At 41.1% G+C, this 20,853-nt stretch overlaps 2 protein-coding genes across 26 annotated transcripts in view; both read right to left on the reverse strand.

Moving 5' to 3' along the window:
* Positions 1-658: 658 nt before the first annotated feature.
* Positions 659-11,509, reverse strand: LOC144512851 (ras-related protein Rap-2a-like). The gene is made up of 2 exons (XM_078243805.1): positions 10,744-11,509; positions 659-1,909 (listed from the first exon to the last, which is right to left on the reverse strand). The coding sequence occupies exons 1-2, from the start codon at positions 11,055-11,057 to the stop codon at positions 1,672-1,674; spliced, it is 552 nt and encodes a 183-aa protein (XP_078099931.1). The 5' UTR covers positions 11,058-11,509; the 3' UTR covers positions 659-1,671.
* Positions 11,510-12,619: 1,110 nt separating this feature from the next.
* The window catches only part of LOC144512951 (muscleblind-like protein 2a), a 53,698-nt gene continuing 45,464 nt past the window's right edge, over positions 12,620-20,853 (reverse strand). For 13 of the 25 annotated variants that reach the window (XM_078243960.1, XM_078243962.1, XM_078243955.1 and 10 more), the window contains one exon: positions 16,572-16,679. In XM_078243960.1, the coding sequence (XP_078100086.1) occupies positions 16,665-16,679 (15 nt within the window). In that variant the 3' untranslated portion in view covers positions 16,572-16,664. Of the gene's footprint in view, positions 16,680-20,853 lie in introns of all 25 variants that reach the window. The other 12 variants (XM_078243950.1, XM_078243957.1, XM_078243954.1 and 9 more) reach the window with 1 other exon arrangement.

Below are 20,853 nucleotides of genomic sequence, written 5' to 3' on the forward strand. Positions count from 1 at the left end.
CAATACTTTGTTGCATTGTGTAGATAGAAAGGGGAAAAAATCTCTGCCAGCACCATTTTAATCAACAGTCCCTAACAACATAATATATCTCTGTATAACGCATCTTTGATATTTCTTTAGGCACTTGTACTAAAGTTTAGATATTTATGGCGTCCCTCAATTTATTTCTGAATCTCTGTTTCCTAAGTGTGAAAGTCTGTTGCTCTTATGATGATTGGATGGATCCAAAGTTATGATCTCGGCTCTAAAGTCCCAATATCATCCTCTAATGGACTCTAATGGAGCTCAGAATTTGACAAATGCTCGTTGGATTTTTCAGGACCAGAATCAGCAAGTAAGTGTTGGCACTAATGGCAGCAGCAGTAACAGCAGGACGCCTGGCCAGGAAATGCAGCCACAGGACCAAAACATAAATCATCTCACACAGGCCAAGATGGAGCCAGATTACGGCTAAATAGCAAAGCTAAAAGGCTACTTTCACAGTGAGTGCAATTCTATTGACCTCTGGAGGTTAAAGCAAAAAAAAGAGAGAATTTGGAAGTTGTAAATGACACTCAGTAGGAGCTGATTTTAACAATGAAAGAAAAATATAAGTAGCTTTACCATTACATTCACACAAAATTATAATTCAACAATAAATACGCATGACACATTTGTGCATAAAGATTTATTTTTTGTTGAAAATAAGTGTTTCTCACATTGAACCACTAACATATCTGATGTGACTTAAGATAAATGAACTATACACTGACACTGATGTTCACTTCATACAATGTAACAAGGCATTTGTATCATCTGTAGGGTGTAAAGACAACTGTCAGTACGTTTGTTTGAATGACTGATTGATTGTTTGATCAGTTGATTGATTGATACTGTCTCTTTGGGTGAGATTGATTGTACTCAATGTCAGTGTGACAGCACAACTTCATGCACACATCATCCACAGTATGTCAACATTTGGGATCTTCTGAATGACTTTCCCCAAAGGTGCGGTTTCCTTTTTAAACATTCGTTCATCTATTCATTCATTCATAGTTAGGCGGGCCTGCTGTAAAATGACCTTCCAGTAAGACTCCTTCACAGTGGTGTTACTTGACATCCATTCAGATACTTGGTGATTGGTCTTGCACTGTCCCAAGGGCCCAAAAGTGCAAAAAAGAAAAACACAAGCAGAAGAAAAGAGGACCAATAAAACTGCGGAGCACACTGCCATCACTACTTGGATCTATGGCTGGTTTCCCAAAAAGCATTTAGCACTATAATCCTTGTTGTCGATGGCTTTTACGATGGTTTTGGCACCGTGCTGCCTTTGGGAAACCCCCGAACATTTGCTCCTGTTAATCAGGATGGTGATGAATGTGGGAGGAAGTGTTGTTGTTTTTCTTTCAAGGGAAAAATCCACCCTGTGTACGAGGAGTGATGTATGTTGACATTTTATTTCTCATAAACCTCCTTTCCCTACTTCTGCTTCAGTTAGGGATTTCCTACATTTCCCAGAATGCCTCTTGATCAGAGCACAGGCCTAAAACTGCTAGATACAGAAAGCAGGTTGAAACAGTTTTAGAATTGGATTTTCCCTTGCAATCCCTCCATCTTCAATCTATCTAACATGAATTCATTTGCATTCTAATTTCTAACCATCCACCCATCCATCAACCCTCCAGCATGCTGCTACTGTATGCTGCAGGCGGGGCAGCAGGCCTCTCTCCGGTCCGGCAAAGGGCAGAAGTCCATCTGCCTCACGATCTCGGCGAAAAGCTCGTCCACCATGGTCTTGCTCTTGGCTGACGTCTCCATAAAGGGGCAGCCCCAATCCTCGGCCAACGCCTGGCCCTCACTGGGGGACACTTCCCTCTCCTCCTCCAGGTCCACCTTATTACCCACCAGCACCACCGGGACCTGCTGATATCTGAAATTGAGACAGAAAGTAATATCAGAGGAGAGGAATGTACATCTGAAATGTACTGCCTTCTCCCCCGCTGGGTGTGTTTTGTTACAGACCGAGACTACAGAAACTTCCTGATACCTAAGGGAGAAAAGCGGAGGGAACTAAACTCAGTGACAGCATGTTTGTGTGTGTGTGTGTGTGCATTGTTGGCCTACATACTGTATTTGTTAGATGCTGAAACAATAAGGGGTTTGAACAATGCACAATGGAGCAAGAGGAGAGGGATAAACTACATTCAGCTATATTCATTTCCAGTTTCCCAGGAAGCCTCCATCACTCCCTGGGTGTCTAATATCAGTAGGCGGTCCCATTAGAATCACGAAAATAATAACTCTTTTCAATGTGATGCTCTATTTATTCCGGGATACATTATATATGCGTTAGCATGGCATGCAAGCTGTACATTTAATGGCTTCCGATTCTTGTTTAAAATCATTAGCTCTCCACTTTGCATTATTTTGATCATGCACGAAGCATGTCTTAACAGATCAAAAACGTTCTTCTCCCAGTGTGCGGCTGACGATCCCAGTCCTCTTCCATCCATCAATATAAAGAAACCAGGCTAGGGAGAGTAATGGTATAGATTTTTGAATAATTGAATAAAGCTAATGTGCTGCGCTTGCATTGGGGGATATGAACATTGGTCTTGGAAATAACAATATTTAGCTTTAGCTTTTGCGCGTCCCTTCATTTAAAACTCATTGTATTGACATGGAGAGTTTTACAGCAAAATATAATGTACATAATCTACATATTTTAGGGGAAGAGCAGACACTTTTAATATATGTTTAAAGGGCCAATTCACTCGAATCCCAAAAAGAGTGATTTGAATTGCACATAATAATAGCTAACCACGACAATTTAAAAAAAAAAGGTTAAATGATAAATTATGACATATGGTAGACTTTAAAGTGTAAAGTTATTATACAAGATGTTTTAAGTCATAAACTAAACCAATGCAGATAAAGTTGGCTATATGGGAGCAAGTTTTAAGATTCAAAAGAAATTAGTAGTTCCAATGAATGATTATCCATAACCAGGATGTTGCTTCTGGAAACATGCAAACGTAATTTGTGGCAACAGTTGTCTCACAAACGTGTTAGTACACTGAGCTTGTTACAGTACAAAGACAGCTACTTTGTTCAGGCACTAGATATTTCATTTCAGATATATGTCCTTCATGTTTTCTCTGATTAAATAACTGCAGAATGTCAATTACAGAGGGTATATATATTCTCACAACAGGTAATGGGCACAGACCACCTAATGGCCTCGGCCATCAGTCCTTCCTAAGTGCATTCCGAGCCTGGCTTATTGATCTGCTGGTGCTATTGAGAAATGAGCTCTTAGCTACAAATTGGTGGCCTGCTGCCACACTTCTCAGCTAGGAGAAGAGCTGAGGCGTGGAAAAGAGTTGGCAAACTTCTCACTGAGCTAAAGAGGGGCCAGAGATCTGGATGAAATGAGTGCAGGCAGCAGTGGAGTGGAGGATACTTGAGCACCTGCTGGATCTGCTGAAATGTATTTGAGCAAGACAGTGGGCCCTGCTAGTTTCAAGGGTGCTAATCTGTGGCTGAACTTGACCTCTGACCTCCCAGAGGAATTCACATATAAAGTGCAAATGGGAAATTATTACAAATAATGTCAGCAACTTCTTCCGACTGTAATTGGTCGACAAACAAGCTTGAAGACAAGCAGAGAAAACTTGCGCGGAAAAACTCAAATGTCAAAGACTTCCCTGCAGCTTGACATTTTCCCTCACAGCGACCGCACTGTACAACGCACACACACACACACACACACAGCAGTTGACCTCAGCAGGACAAGCATCTCGCATGGCCTGTGTGTTTGGAAAGCTGGAGTCTAGAGGGTGTGAAGTGTGAACAAGGAGAGCGCCGTGCAGACAAATGCAATCTGACAGCCTTGCCGGAGAAACTCTATATATAACTACAAAGACACAGGGAGAGCCAGCTTCTCCAGGGTGGGGTAGGGAGTTTGTATAGAGATTGTTTGTTGCAGCATCAAACTACCATTCCCTCCTCGCCAGATGAGGAGAAGCTGAAACTGCTCAACACAGCATGAACAAAAGTTGCCCCATGGAGATTTATAGGTTGATATCATGTATAATGGAAGAATATGTCACTCAGTGTTTGCTAGCTGGTGTGCTTAATAGCTCAGAACTGTCTCTACCTAATGTACAGTATAACTCTTATATGTGTGCTATGGCCTTATGACTATAACTTCAAAAATAAACATTTTTCACACTCTGTCATGTTTTGGATGAGAAATAAAATCATGATTTTTGCAGAAGCACTTACATTTCTTTGTGTTGTTCTTCCCATGGGAAGTTAACATAGTAGTATTTCCATTTTCTGCTACTTTATACGTCTCTTTACTATATTTCAAAAGGAAATATACTTTTTACTCTACTACATTTATTTTGCAGATTAAGGTTGGACATACAAAACCCATAATGAGCTTGTAAAATGTGACATATTGTTATAGAATAAACTACTCAACTTTACATAGTCAATTAAACTAGCTCCACCTCGACCAGCTACAACGTTAAAATAATGTTTATATGTTAATGCGTCAGTAATCCAACAATATACCACTGACAGAGGCTATTCTCTAAAGTTAGTGCTTTTATTTTGAAACTTTAAAGCTGCATGATTTTATATTAACAAATCAAACAAATAGCTGTGTTACAGGTAAAGGGTCACTCATAGTAGCGAACTCACAACTTTAAGTAGTTTTAAAAAGCCGTTTCAGCTCCCTGAATGTCCTCATGGTTACTATGGCTTTTGAGGTACAGTTGTCAACGTTTATGTTTTGCCAGAAGTGCTTTTACTCTACATACTGTATGAAGATAAATCAGGCAAAATTACAAACATTGATAACTTGTTCCTGGTCCAGCACAAGAGTTGGCAGCCATGCACTATGGGAATTATCAGCAGAGTTGGAATGTGTTTGGGTTGCTTGGCTGAAAGTACCAGCTGTATGAAAATGCAGCTTTTTGTTTACAAAATGCAGTGGGAGAGTTGTCACATTGGATTTACGGAATAGGCAACAGCAGGTGGCTGAGCTAATGAAATTTTACGGAGATATGCATGTTAAAATCTGTATCGATTTCTACAATATTACTGTAAAAAACTCTTTCTGAATGATACTCTGAGAACGGTACTGAGGGAGTCCATGCGCTTAGCTGCAGGGCTTTCACACAGGAGAGTGCTGAGCTCCACCTTTTTATAGCCATCATCTGTATGACATCCATTTGTGAAAAGCTAGTCTCGCATTGCCAGACCTATCCCCACAGTGCTGTGCAGTAAGGTTTGGCTACACCACACATACATTCTTTCTAGGATATGAGGAAAAAACGCTCTGGGTTGTTTGCATTTCTATGAACCAATCACAGCCGTCTTGGGCGGCGCTAAACTCCGGACGCAGCAACGGTGCACAATCTCAGGTCTCAAGGAAGGAAGTTGTTTTGGTGGAACATTTGCATCCTGCAAAAGAAATTGCCACATAATGTATTAAATGAAGTTAACTGTTCACACAATACAGTAACGTGAGCTAATAAATTAGCTAGTTAAACGTTATTTGCTCTTACCAGAGTATCGCTGTGCGTATTTTGTCCATAGAGATCCTTGCCTTCCATCCCGAAACGTCCCAGTTAGATAGTAAATGCCGTAAACATATACCTTTTAAATCTTTACAATCATTCGCCGAAAGAACCAAGCAGGCCTGCCTTAGTGCATGATCCAAATTTTCATCAAACTTGCCATTTTCAGCGTGTGACGTTAGCTTGCTAGCTTGGAGGTTGTTTGTGTTGTGAAGGGGCGAAGCTGGTTGGCCGGATGTCTGACTTGTCAGGCTTATCCTGGCAATGTACTTCCGTTAATCCAGACTAGTGAAAAGCCGCTGCTGCATTCTCATTAGCGGAGTCTTAAATAACTTTTGCTGATATACATGTGACCTTTAAAGCACACAAAAACTAGTTACCGCCATTTGCCTTTGCAGGGTGTTATTCCAACTGTTGGGGGGGAAAAGGCAAACACACAAACACTCCCACACACAGAGAATCAGTGTTTATAACTCACAAAAACAGATGGACTCTACATTTTCCATTGAGCCTCAGGGTACAACAGCCTTATTAAGGCTACCTGCTGTGCTAAATAGCTACAGTGAACTCACTTGCACATTTTCACAAGCCCCACAGCACCGGCAAACACATACACACATACAAAAACACATTCGGGCATCTCCAACGTGAAGCCCTCCAGCCCTGCAGCCGCCTTTTCTTTGCTCTCTGCATCTTCTGTTAATTAGCAGTTTGTAGGAGCGGACAGAAAAATCACAGAACCTTTAGTGTGGTGCCTTCACTGTGTTAACTCCCAAAGGGTGTTACTGCTGGAGAACAAAGCTTCTATAGCTAATGTTTTGTAGCGCCTAGCATCCCGGCAACATGAAGAGGAAAGCAAGGAAACAAAATAACACAAACACATTCCTGTGCTAAACAGACAAACTGAGGGCCTACACAGCAGATGGAAAAGGTCTTTAGAGTCTTTTTTTTTTTTTTTATGATGAAACCCCAAGCTTCATTTCCATCTTTAATGGTGCAGCCCAGCTCCTCTAGATAATCTTATTTTCTTTACTGCAGATGTAAAGGCAGTATAGGCAGTATGGCGGTAGACAAGTGCTAATTAGTTGTATCAGTCCCACTGTTCTGTGCAGCTAAATACAATAATTCAAAGTGAAAAATAAAGATGTGTAAAGTAAAGTAACAAAGTGTGAGGAAACTTAAATGTTAATAATGTTCCAGATTCCATTCTTAATCCCACCTACGAAGTTCTGATTGGCTGACTGTTTTTCCAACCCCAGACCTACTTGAATTGCTGGAAAAAAAAGAAAAAAAAAACTGGATTTAAGGACAGCAATTAAGAGTTCTGGAACAAGGCCCCTTCAGTCCTCTATAAACCTCTGTCAACTTCCTGTTATTCCAAAATATATACTGATGTTGTCACTCCCTGTAAACATTCCCTTAGGAGCTTGAATCCCAATCATTCTCTGGTTTTCAGTTCTGTAGTTTAATAAGCCTAAATGTGGGAAATCCCAGATACAGATCAAAAGCAACGTAATTTTTTCCTAAGGGGTCACAACATACAAATCGGAGGGGTTGCTTGTAAAATATATTCACCTCCTTGGGACTCCAAAACAGTCTGGGAAAGGACATCCCTCTTTGGAACTATTTGGAACTCGGTGACATAGTCAACCTGTGACAACGTGTTGCAAGTAGACCCTTTGCTTTAAAGACTGTAATATCTGTTTTCAGATATTTGAGAGCTGCCGGAAAGCTACAAGTCATTTCTGAGTGTGATACATTGTAGATAACAGTGAAAACACTTTACACAGATTTACACACCAACAATGAGCACTTTACTGGTGGCTCTCCTTAACTCACATTTTAAACCAAGCTGGCTGCTTAACAACTCTCTTCTTCTTGATGGCAAACACTAAAAGCCTGAGGTCAGGAATCTGCTTTGTACCTACACCAAAGTGCCCCCTGGGATATGTAGCTTTGGTCTCTCCACCCTATTCCCATATTCCCACTCAGCGGCACGTGATGCCCACCTCCTGTTATTAGACACAGCATCAGTGCAGCGTGAAAACGCAGCTCAAGTGCTTTGAACGTGCCTCCTCCTCCTCCTGGGCCGATAATAAACCTTCACATGCAAGCGTGGAGATTATTAGATTGTGAGGAGGGCTACACCCAGATGTTTTCACAGATAGCAACTGAAATGGGGTTTATTGGGTTAGTCCGTGAAGTGCTTAGGTCTACAGAGGGTAGAGTGTGTCAAAGAAAATATGCATAAGTTATACATTGTCATGAAAAGCACATCATTTAATCATTCATTTTTTTTGCGGGGTGCAATTGTTCCTCCAGAACCAGTTCCTTCCTGAGACCATTTTGCAGAGCCACCGTCACAGTACTTACTCCACAAGCGCTCTCGAGTAAGGTCTGGCAAAGTGTATTTCCTGCTTCCGACTGCACCTCATGCATATACATCGGCACAATGAAGGTGATATGTGGACTGCAGGAGACCATGGAATCACAACACCTGCACCACACACAGCAGTAACATATAGGATCTCACGTCTTTCCCATGCTTTCCGCCCACCCTCTGCATAAGCATGCTGGCTTGTCTCCCTAATGCAGGCCTGAAGTCTTCTTGGCTTCCAACCCAACACAATCCCATTAAGTTCTGGTGAGTGGGCACATACTATATCTGTGTGGTGCTTGTTATTGCTGCTGCTGGCTCAGCAAGAAGTTTGGGAGGAGGGAGGCTGATCTCCAGGAGCTGACTATGTTGCTTATTTTATTAAAGATGGACACTGTGGATGTCTGCACATGTTTAAATGATCAAGTGAGGCCATGCTTAAATAAACGGATGGTTATATTACTGCATGTCCCTGCACTGTGCAGGGATTTGGTTCTTTGACACAAACCGTGATACATTCTATACAATATTTTTTCCATGCTCCTAATGTCCCACTGCATGCTCAGAAATGAGATGCATATAATGTATAATATAATGCGATTAAAACATACAGGAACAATCCTTACTTCAAACCCAGAGCACTGTGAAATAAAAGTATGAAATATTTACAGATACACACTTGACAGCGGTGGCTGGTGCAGTGTAGGCAGCCGCACCGGGTGGCGGCTGGCTAGGAGGCGGCACAGCACAGTTTTATCAATCTTTTTAATTTTCAAAGGAGTTCCCTCATGTACTCGTCCCCACTGTGCCACGTCAGCTGTGACGCTCTTCTGCTTCCACTCGGCATGTGACGTCTGGGCCACAGGAGCATTCAGTTCACTCCGGTTGATGGAGGTGAAGAGCGGCACTGCACCAAACTATGCAGGTTAAATTATGAATTATTACACAATATGCAGTTAGATAAATAAATGTGCCACTGCCTATTTTACTGATAAAAAGCTGCAAGAGGGAAGACTAATAAGAGGAACGAAAAAGAAATTGTTAGACACAAGACATTAGGACAGGTCTGTCTACTCTGTGGTCAGTTTATCATACCTTTTGCAAAAGTCTTTTTTCACTGACTACCTTTTACACTGACAGCCGACCTGCAGGTTAAAGGATAATTGCGCTTTAAAAATGTTTTTTTTTTTACACAACTTGGTACTTACTTTCATAATTTCGTAGTACAGGGGGGTTATGTGCTGGACTATTTGGCAGTGACGTCCTGAAGTCTCAGCTGGTTGCCTGGCAATGTCATCTATACAATTGCCTGGTAACGTCAGATGATAAAAAAAGATCTACGCCCTGCTAAGAAAAAAGTCCAGCACATAACCCTCCCATAAAACCACAACTTGTGATTTGTACACTACATTTTTTTTGTGTAGATTTGTCAATTAGTGAGCTGTAAAGGGGCTGGTAGGTTGATTTTTAATTTTGGACAGAGCCAAGCTAGCTGTTTCCCCCTGCTTCCTGTCCTTAGCTAAGCTAAGCTAAGCTAACCATCTCCATGCTGCACCTTCACATTTAGCGAACAGATGTGAAAGGAGTCTCGTATTCCTATTGTTTTTGACACTTTAAGGCCCTGTGAGTTTGGCAGCCCCCCTATTGTTCATCATTGGCCATCATGCAAATATAATGACCAATGAGATGTCTTTTGCTAACTCTCCTGCATGTCCCCATACAAAACCCATAAATATCATCTATGACCTTATAGGAAATTAAACCTTATATTTCAACATAATGGGCTCTTTAATACTTTATTTTAAGTATGTTTATGTTAATTTTGATACCGGACAGCAGCCTACAGGCAGAAGTAAACAGGGATGACATGCAACGAGGGTGTCCCAGGTGGCCTCAATCTGGGCCGTGTGATTACATGATTAGTGCATCTTAAACCCCTAGGCCATCAGAAGGTCCCAAATTAACAGTTTTTAACCTTTACCATTAAGTAAAACTGAAATCATTGACATAGCACCAAATCAATTACAGGCAATCGATTCAAGCCCTTATAATGTTAAGCGAACTAAAAAGGGATTCTTAACTTGCAGACTGTAGTTATAGCTGTAGTCTGTCAGTGTCATTAAGCAAATTAAGGGAAGCACTAAGTCAAAAACACCAACATGTCACCACCAAAAGGAAAGATCACAGTTTTCCTTCCATTCTCTCTCCCCTAGCCGTGAGATGAGCTCAGTGGATTTGATGAGTAATGGACTGAACTGATCAAAGCCATCCAGAGTTAGTCATGTGTGAGAGACAGAGAATATCAAACCCAGTGAGAGTTCAGCGGGTTTATATATGACAGGTGAGCCGCAGCTGGGCTCTTATGAAGAACATATGAGCTGGTTGCAGCTTCTCACGCAGCGGTGGAGGGGAGGGAGGAAGAGGGGGGAGCTGAGAGGATGCAAGTATGGGATGAATTCTGGGCCTAATTGTGAAAAAACTACACATTTTGTTGTGGTTCTTTAAGTGGGGATCTATGGACTTTTATGGGCCCTTGGGAGGTTCCTGGGTGTACTCCAGCAAAATGAGGAATAGTTCAATTTTATTTCACTATAAATGAATGAGGGAATGTCAAGGAATGAGTATGGTAATTACAACTTCCCCTCCCACTAACACAACCAACTTTTGGTGTCCATGTTGCCCCAGGATGTGACCATTTTGGGGGCCTAAAACAGAATTAATAACCTCATCCCTATTGCATCAGAATATATTTACAAGACAATGGTGCTTTATATAATACAGTGGACATTGTCTCACCTTTTCACCCTGATGATCTGGTCTCTCATGGGCTTGATGTCCTGAAAACTTTGCTGGTTGACCAGACTGTAGACCAGGATGAAGCCTTGGCCGTTCCTGATGTAAAGGTCCCTCATTGAGGCGAACTGCTCGGTGCCGGCTGTGTCGAGGATCTCCAGCACCGACGGAGAGGAGTCCACCTCGATCTCCTTTCTGTAGAAATCTTCAATGGTCGGGTCGTACTTCTCTATAAATGTCCCGGTGACAAACTGAACCGTTAGGGCGGACTTCCCCACCCCGCCGCTGCCGAGCACCACCACCTTATACTCCCGCATAGCGCTCCTCCTGTGGACTTAAATCCGGCATGCAGAGAATAAAGTCTAAGGCAGCGGACAAAAGAAACGCATCCCCATACACAGTAGTCTAGACTCACACTACAGCCATGACACAGTGGGAGCCAACGGTAAACGAGATGCTCTTGCAGCTAGAGGCGGGATGCTGGAGCATTTAGCCGTGAGATGAACAGCCACAGCCTCTACGGAAATATTCCCACGCTATCTTGCTGGGAAACCATTCCAGAGGCATCCATAATGCAATGAGACGTCGGTGTGGTAAAATAAGATAGGCTATTATTAGAAACAACAAGACGGTACATCTTTTTATGTGCCGACAAAATAGAGGGCTAACACTACATTTCTCTGCCCAGTGGGGTACAGTAGCCTACAGTTAAAGGCAAAGAGCCTGTTTATCCTTAAGAAGGCTACATTGCTGGGAATCCACGCCTCTGGAGTCGGTGCATCCACTGAATATGGGGGGTGATTATAGTGCCACCTGGAAACAGTGGAAGAATTGGAAGAAGATTGAAATGTTTGTGACAAAGATGTAAGAGAAGCAACTTTATCATTATGGGGAATTGAACAAAATTGTGTGGTACTAAATCATCTTAATTTTTTATAAGCTGTCAAAGTAGAACACATCCTCAACATTTTTTTTTTTTTTTGCAACTGCACTAAAGAATGACACATTATGTTATGTGATCTGACACCCAGGGGCGTAGCACAAACTTCTGGACCCCGTACATAGGCATTCTCTATGGGCCCCTCCCTGTTTTACATGTCATGGAGTGAGGTTAGCTTACTACAAGTCTTCAGGTAGTTTCTCATGTTTGTCAATTTTATATTCTCATCACAATTTGTCTAAACTAAATAGAACAGATAAAGCAGCAGATTGATAGAGATTGACAGCTTTACTGAGTTTTTCTTTCGACTGTAGAAAGTAACATTTTCGAGGGACAGTCCTCTACGATACAAGTAGATAAGCTACTCACCTTGTAGGTCGCAGCAGTGTGTCGTGAGTCTCCCTGCTGTCAGCATGAGTCAAGGCCCTACCTTTGTATACAGATATCTAGTATACTAACTCTACTATGGCCATTAAAACAGTATTATTGACCCCTCATATCATATTATTGTTCTTCACTTTACACAAAAATCCTCCACTGCAGTAACAGGAAATGACTTGGAAAACAATCAATTAAAGAGTTTACTTGTCCCAGTCCAAGGCCTTATCATTATGTTCATCATCTGTGGCAAAAATCATTAAAATCTTGTTATAAGTCTTAAAACCTATTAGCTGTCACAACCTTAAATGTTGTTCAAATTAGTCTGTGATAGTGCTGTTTATTGACCTTTATGGCTCCCTCTTTATGTGGACTTCAGGGACCAACAGGGGTTTTTGAGAGGGCCCCGAAGAAAAACTAGGGACCACAGACATTTCAGGACTGAAATACCTTACTGGTCTATAGTTAGTCAGTTACAATCCTGCAAATAAAAATAGTGATTCTTCAGTTTTTACACAAACAGGACCTTTAAATGACACAAATGAGAGATCCAGACCAAGCTCTTCTTTGATTTTCTTTATTTCTTTCTTTCAATAGATTTGACACTATCTTGCTGGAACCAAAGAAACATTTGACTATAGAACATAAAATAGCACAAAATATATGCAAAAAGAATACATTTAAAAAATGATTACATTGAAACTATAAATCCGATGAGGGCCTTCTTGTCAATTTATCTTTATGTCTTTACTTTGTTGGTGGGGTACACTGCAACAATGATGGCACAGGCAGTCACAATTCGTAACCTGCAGTCTCCAGTGTAGTGCCCTCTGCTGGCTAAAGCTGTGAATTACACATTCCAAACAGTTCCATTGTGAGGCAATGGGACAAAAAGATCTCACTTCAGATTTGGGACACCAGAAGAAAAGATCAATGACTTTTCACTCTGTTGCAGTTCCCCCCTCCCGCCTTGGCCTTGTGGTGCGCACATTAAAACCCTAAAAAAATTATTTTTAGATATAAAGATACATAGTTGAAATGAAACTGAGAGGATTTGAGAAAAGAGACCCGTTCAAGTCTCTTTAATAAATTTCATAAGAGCTCTTAAAAACATAAAACCTTTAGCACGATGGACTCAAGATAAGGCAAAGTGTTTGGATAAGCTGAGTCTGCTCAGTTGACCAACTGCTCAGAAAGTGCTTACGTTTTTCTTTTTTTTTTTTCCATCAGTCAATCATTGCCAACACATGTCAAAAAAAAACAAAACATAACATCTCAAGGGGATTCCATACACAAGGGCATTGTGGGTCACCAAATGAGGACATTTTGTGTACAGACTTTTTTTTTTCTCCACTAGAAACATTCAGTACGTTATCATTTAGTAAGAAAAGAAAATATTGTTTTCTCATGCAACATGTTGAATTAAAGTTATTTACCGGTGGTATCTGCTTTTGATTGATGAACAGATTTACTGTACTAGCAAGGTGCAGAAACCTGTAAACCCTTAAAGGAAATGGACAACAGATCACATCTTTAAACAATATGAAAAGTGCAATCCTTAACTCTAGTGATACATACGCCTCAAATATAATGTCTCAGTGTGGAACCTAAAGGTCCTTTGTCCTGGGGTTGAACATCTGAACTTATTAATTTATAGATTATTTAGTTCTTTTATATATATATATATATATATATATATATATATATATATATATATATATATATATATATATATATAGATCCATATATATATATATATATATAATCTATGTAACATTGATTACTTTAAATCTATTTAAGTGTTACAGTCACAGCACTATACAGGCTGTTATTTGCTAATGAAAATATTAGGTCATAAGAAATGTTCATATCTTCTTTACAATCTACCTTGTGTACAGTGTTCTAGCAAAAAGAAACAAAAAAATCAACTTAACAATGTCATTTACAAAAATACCCAACTTTAGTAATTGCAACATTTGGTTGCCACGGCAACAACTTAATATTGTTATGAAATACTATTATACTAGCGTGAAAAGTACATCTTTTTTGAAATTTTCTTCTCTTTTTTTGGTAAAATGTCATCTATACAATAAACATTTTTTTTTTTCCAACAACACAAGCAACTCTATAACTATGCTCATTACTGCAACACCGTGATCTTTTTATCGATGAGAAGGCAAGAAAGATCCAGTAGCTTTCTATTGGTGGGCTGACTTTTAAACCCCACCCCTCAAATGTGTGCGACTTCTCATTCGCTGACCTGACAGGTTAGACCTTGAAATGACCAACCGTGCAGAACGTAGCACAGCTCAATAAATTACATTCATTTCAAAATAGAATAGTTAACAACATTGTTTTTGACTAAAATTTGACCAAGAGTAACATAAGATAAATTACAACAAAATAAAACGTTTACCACCTTCCACAAATATTACATACAAATCATAATGCATGTGGAGACAATCAGAGTGAATGGAAGTGAAATGGGAAACCAGAGTGAAGCACTCCTGTTCCAAGGTATGATTGTGGATTGTCAATGGTAATCAAGCACCATGAAATTACATCAAAGTTTTTGAAATATGGGAAATAAGATTTAGTATGAGTAAAAAGATGCTTATTCAAAATATGTAAAATAATAATAATAATAATAATAATAATAATAATAATGAGAGGGTTGGTCTAAAAAATAATAAAAGAATGATCTTGGCTAAAAGACAAATGATTGTTCTGGATAGAGGTGGAGATGGTGAAGGGTTTGGGGCTGCGGTTTCAAAAATACCTTGATAGTAGACACAACACAAATCTTTAAATAACTTTGAGTACATTTCTAGAACCATGGATATAAACTCTCAAAATAAGAGACACTTTACATACATTACACAGTTTACAATACATTTCCCCCCCCACTCACGTTCCTCATGTAAACTACTCAAACCATGGTAAGAAACGATGGTACACCATGAAAGTCACCAGACATTCTACAAAGCTATTTTTGATTTGTCGTTTATTTTACTTCTTTTCGTTTCGATAAAGTCACTTGTGATGTTAATGAACGGTAACTAGGAAACCGTTTCCTAGTTACAATTCACGAAATGTGATGTCTTTCCCAAAAGGTCCATGTAGCTTCTGACAGCCGGTATGTTGCGTCTGTGACTTTTAGTGATACACTCTGGATGAATGTGTTGTTGATGAGCATTTTTTAGGCACTTCTACAGTTTTCTAAAATGGAACAGGATTATCGGTGATAGTAGGGTTGGACAGGACAACCGACGGTCACAGATAGCCCTCCAGTCGAAGTTCAAGTCATCTTTTGCTTGACGAGCGTCGTCAAATGCACCGTTTTTTTTGTTTAGTCTTAGCACTTCAGTCCCTCACCCACCCTCCAAAAACCTCTCCTACACGGCCTGGTGTTGTCATCATCACCTGCAAGACCTCGCTTCAAGTCCCAGTCTGCCGGCAGACCATCAGTCTCCAGATACGAACACACATGCACACACACTCACAAGGCTTGGTATGTCTGGAACAAAACCCTCAAGCTTGGTTAAGCCCTTGGCACAGACCCGAGCCTTTAGGCTTTTCGGTAATGGCCATGACTATCTTCTGTCAACACTGGGCACTGTCTTCCCCAGTCCCAACTGCATGCAAAAATCCGTGCACAATCTATCCCGCCACTCCTCCTGAACAAAGAACTGAACCCAGCACCGAAACAAATAAAGGGTGCGTTGTGAGCAGCTTTCGCAATGGCAAAAGTGAAGAAAAAAAACCCCAAAAACAATTATCAGGGTGTTAAAATGTGGCTCTGCTTTCTGGCAGGTTGATTCCACCGACCTCTTCAACTTTGGCAAGATGTTTCCGGAGATGAAAAGTTGGCAGTAGGGGAGGGGAGCATAAGCTTCATCATGGCATCTTAACAGCATCTGGGGCAGATGAGGGTCACAGAGGTACCCCCTCGCAGGGACAGTCACATTAAGAAAACATGAGCCTGTCTGCCCCAAGGACATTCAACTTTGTAGAGAGAAAAGCAAAGACCGCGAGACATGAACACTCTTAAAAGCGCAGAGTGCGTTGGTGTGGTTGTGCACGGGTTTTCTGCGACTCTTCCTGTTTCCCACTAAAACATTAAGCACTATATGTCTCGTATAGTGCAAATCAAGCATCTTTTCTGTTTGTTTTACTAACCAAAGGGATGAACATTGTGCAGTGTATTTTTGAATAAATATGAAAGAGAGGGGATTCACGGTACTTTGGGAGAACAGTTGTTAAAATGACCTCTATAGTGTGTCTGCTATGTATGTGGTACTATACATAAGAATATTTTTGACTTTTTCATGTTAATAGTTTTTTTTTTTTCTAGCAATACGTACATTATATATTTTTTTTTTTTTTTTTTTTTTAAATGTGTGTGTGTGTGTGTGTGTGTGTGTGTGTCTGTGTGTGTGTGTGTGTGTGTTACACCGGCACTGCAGTTCTTACGGTTAAATTGAAGTGTTACACTCTTAGCATGCAGGTTGCTGGACCTCTATGGGAGAGGTAAGGTAGTATTTACACAGGGACTGTTTTGGGTTTCCTAGTGCAGCTTCGTAACACTCCATTCCCTTCCTGAAACTTACTTCAGGATAATCTAGAGGAGAGAGACAGAGAGGTAGAAACAAGAAAAGGAAGGAGAGAACACAAGGAGAGACACATTTAGTGAACCTGTAAGAGAGAAACTGTTTATTATTATACTTATGACATATACGTACGTATACAAAGAATTTATGCTTTATTGGGTTTAGTGTGATCTGGGTCAAACACTATTTGCCTTTATTTCTGACGATTTAAGGCCTTAATGTGCTTCAAACTAAGTGCTTGCCGGATCATCTGACAACCTTAACGCTCCCCTTAATATGTCCTAGCTCTGATTGGCCAGGTGTGAAAGTAGGCAGAATTTCAACTTCTCCTCAGGCATTTTCAAACCTATAGTTCGTTTGATCTGATGAGTCGATAAAGTTGTTGCGTTTTCCCGTTTATTCGATTTCTTTTCATGCAGAATAAAATAAAAGTGATCCAAAATGCATCACTAACGGCCACGTGAGCACATTCACTCCGCTCATTGGTTAGATTCGTCAGGAGAAAGTAAAACGCACGAAGAAGGTCTGCACAAATATCAACAAGGCAACGTACCTTGTTGGCAGTCCAGGTCAGACGTCGATTCATTCTCCAGCTAGCTACTGGCAACTATTTCACAATTGGCTACGGGAGCCGTTGAGCTCAAACTCAGAGAACGTTTCGTAGTTGGAACAGATCAATGTCGGATCAGAGAGAAACCAATTCCTCTTAAAGGAACTTATTGGGACTTTAGCTTATTCACCGTATCCCCCAGAGTTAAATAAGTCCATACATACCCTTCTCATCTCCGTGCGTGTCGTAACTCTATCAGAGCCCCCCACCGCTAGCCTAGCTTAGCACAGATCCTGGAGGTAACCGGCTCCAACTAGCCTACTGCTCCCAATAAGTGACAAAATAACGCCAACATTTTCCTATTTACATGTCGTGATTTGTATAGTCACAGCCTGTACAAATAACAACATCAACAGAACTCACCTCTGTATTACATATGGAGAAAATCAGATATGGCATGATGGAAAATCTTAAAAGAATTCTACTGGCAGCCATTCTTAGACCATCTTGCTCAATTTGACGGAGACCTTGAACAGTTGTGAGATTCACAATATGCCACTCACCTCTTCTTTGATAAATTCTGTTTTTTTATTTTATTTAGAGTACCAGTGATGCATCAGTACATTTCATTGTCTTGAATAATACGCCCAAGGTTTTTGTTTTTATTTATTTTTTCTTCCTCTTTTTCTTTCTCCTTTCTTTTTATATTGGCATATTATTTTACTCCTAATCTTTGCCCTTTTGTATTATACTACTTTGAAAACACTTAATAAACATATTGAAGCAGTGGTGGGGGCTAGCGGTGGGGGCCTCTGACAGAGTTACGAAACGAACGGAGATGAGAAGGGTATGTATGGACTTATTTAACTCTGGGGTATACGGTGAATAAGCTAAAGTCCCAATAATTCGGCGTGTTCCTTTAAGGGTCTTGAAGAGAGATCAGTGGGCAGTGGGAGGCAGTCAGAAGGAGGCTGTGACGGAAGGCTTTTCACACCACCTATGAGTGTGGACCATTCGGAACAATATGAACACGCTGTTTGCACTTTGTTAAAGCATTCTGAGACATATAGGCATCAGGTGGGTGATCAATAGTCTGTCTTAGTGGTCGAGTTGGGGTCGCCTGGTGTTTCATGCAAATGAGAGCAAAAGCTTCTAATAATTTAAAAATAGCATTTGACCCAGGTCTGGTCACCTCTGTGGGTATTCTCTCTTTAGGAGATAAAGACTAATCCAACAAACAACAAAGAGAGAGAGAGAGAAGAAGAGAGGGTTTTGTCTATGGGGGGGGCAGGTGGAAGAGCTGCTGGCTGCCATCATGTGGTTGCCACTGGCAGCAAGCAAACACAGTAAAAAGCAGCATGGCGCTTGTTAATATACAATAGACAGCCAGCAAAGGACAGAAGCCACTGGTCACATCACACATCACAGAAGGTTACCACAGGTAGAGAGTGAGTGATGTGCACAGGCTGAGAGGAAAGGCTGCTCCACAGTGCAGGACGAAAATAGGAAAATATTACTGGGTGCCAGATGGGTGGGATCAGCCACATATAGGATGGTACACCCCACCCGTCTGGCACCACAGGTGGGGAAAAAACAAACACCAAGAATTGTTTGCAGGTCCTATTTTGCAGTGATACTAGCAGCATGTTTCAGCCTGGCAGATGATGATAGTGTGCGTTAACAGAATCATGGTGGACGTTTGAACTGCTGTTTATTATTGTCAGATTATTATTCTAATTGCATTGTATCTCAGTGACCTAGTCTGTTCATTCTAATACATGTGATAAGCATGAAAGGTTCTCTCCACAGGGAGGTGAGAGACTGAACCCTGGTCCTTTAGCCGAGGAGCTGCTCAATATAACAACCTCATATTCTATTTCATTCTTACAATTTATCGTCCTATCAGTTCAGTAGGAAGATCACATACAGCCTGTAAAGTACACCATGTAATGCCACATTCGGACAGTCGAGGGTGCTGGAACTTCACAATCTCCAGCGGGCGAGAGCAGAGACGTTACCAGAGACCCCAAGCACTGTCAGCACATGGTTAATATGAGCCAGAACATGGAATGGTGTGATTGTTTCCTGCTTGTCGTGTCACAACGACAGTTGAGACGGTCATGAATAGACCAGACTCTGTCCCTCTAGGCATGTGTGCTACACACTATTGATCCATTTTGTTTACATCTGAGGTAATTAACACACATTCTTTACATGATTACTAACATCACTATGCTCATTTCATTCTTCTCACTCAGTTCCGTCCAAATTGTCTTGAAGAAGCCACGTAACAATGATTGAGATGCTAATGGCTGATGCTAACCAGCTAGCATTAGTACAAACTCAGGCTTTGCAGCTCACAGTTTGGGACTGAGAGGTTGTTTTTCAGCAAACAGTGACGTCGGCATCATGTGCCCTTCCAAAAAATAAAAAATAAAGAAGAATCTCAGTGTCGTATTCTGAAAAACCATACGATGGGTGACGTGACCGTAGTAAACAAGGCATGTACTATAGCAGTACAGCTGGTGATTGTAACTGCTTCCTAGCTGGAGAGATCTTTATGCAGGGCGGAGGGGGTGGGGGGGGTAAGAGAGGGGGGACAGACGGAGACAGACAGCGAGGGCTGACGTCAGTGTTTCTTCTGCTCCTTGTCCCACATGCATCTTTAAAGAGCAGCTTTGCTTCCTGCTGCTACTGCTGCTGCATGCCAATTACAGGAAGAGACGGTGACTCGCAGGAAGTGCACACACTGCTGGCCTATGAGGGGCAATAAAGCAAAAGGTACCGGGGCCGAATTCTTGGTTGATTGGGCACCTCGGAGAAATGATTCATGTTTTTTTTGTTTTTTTAAACAAACATGTGATTCAAATTCTCATTTTTTTTTTTAATTCCAGATGGGAACAGTTTTTAAAGTTGTTCATTCTCTAACTTAAATTGGTATTAATATATGTTCTCTGTACATTGTAAGACAAAACAGCAGGGAGAAAAAGTGTTACAAAAAGAGATAGGAAATCAGGATACTGGTCCCTACAACTACTAACAATGATAACGTGGACAATTTTTCACCTGCTGAAAATGACGTGATGGTTTTCCAGTTACAGTATATTTCTACCTGTGGAACTCTTCTATTCTGTTCATCTGTGTGTCCTCAAGGCACCTCTGTACTGAACTACCAGTAAATGATTACCAGCTGCGTAAGGCCAGAGTGCCAGCATTGTGCTGAAATTTCCAGGTTAAAAATGGGGCACACATGCTTCACTCTGGCATTTAAACCTGGCCCTGCTTCGCTGGCTCCCGCTGACACGCAGCAACAGGATAGCCGTCGACCAGAGGCCATTTTTAGACTGCTTCTGTGATCATTTTTCCTGTGTCTGTCTCACCCGGACAAGCACGGCCCGTAACGGTAACCTCATGATTTATTCTCCCTTTTATCCCGCGACCAGGGAAAGGTAAAAAGATGAAACTGGGAGGGGTGGAAACAGGAAAAAGAAATCCAACATGGCAGCTGTTATGAACCAGCTGTAAGTGCTGCATAAATTGCCTGTATGTATTTGCTTGAATGTGTGTGTATTTGCATAGCACACAAGCAGTACAGATGGTGCCCCCTATTGCAGATGAAGAGGCTTATTTGACAA

This window comes from Sander vitreus, chromosome 24 (assembly GCF_031162955.1).
Source record: "Sander vitreus isolate 19-12246 chromosome 24, sanVit1, whole genome shotgun sequence".
In the NCBI taxonomy this organism is placed as follows: domain Eukaryota; kingdom Metazoa; phylum Chordata; class Actinopteri; order Perciformes; family Percidae; genus Sander; species Sander vitreus.

Coding starts and splice junctions, on each gene's coding strand:
- LOC144512851 (XM_078243805.1), bottom strand. CDS start 11,057: ATGCGGGAGTATAAGGTGGTGGTGCTCGGCAGCGGCGGGGTGGGGAAG. Junction 1,910..10,743: donor CAGATCATCAGGGTGAAAAG/GTGAGACAATGT, acceptor TCTCAATTTCAG/ATATCAGCAGGTCCCGGTGG.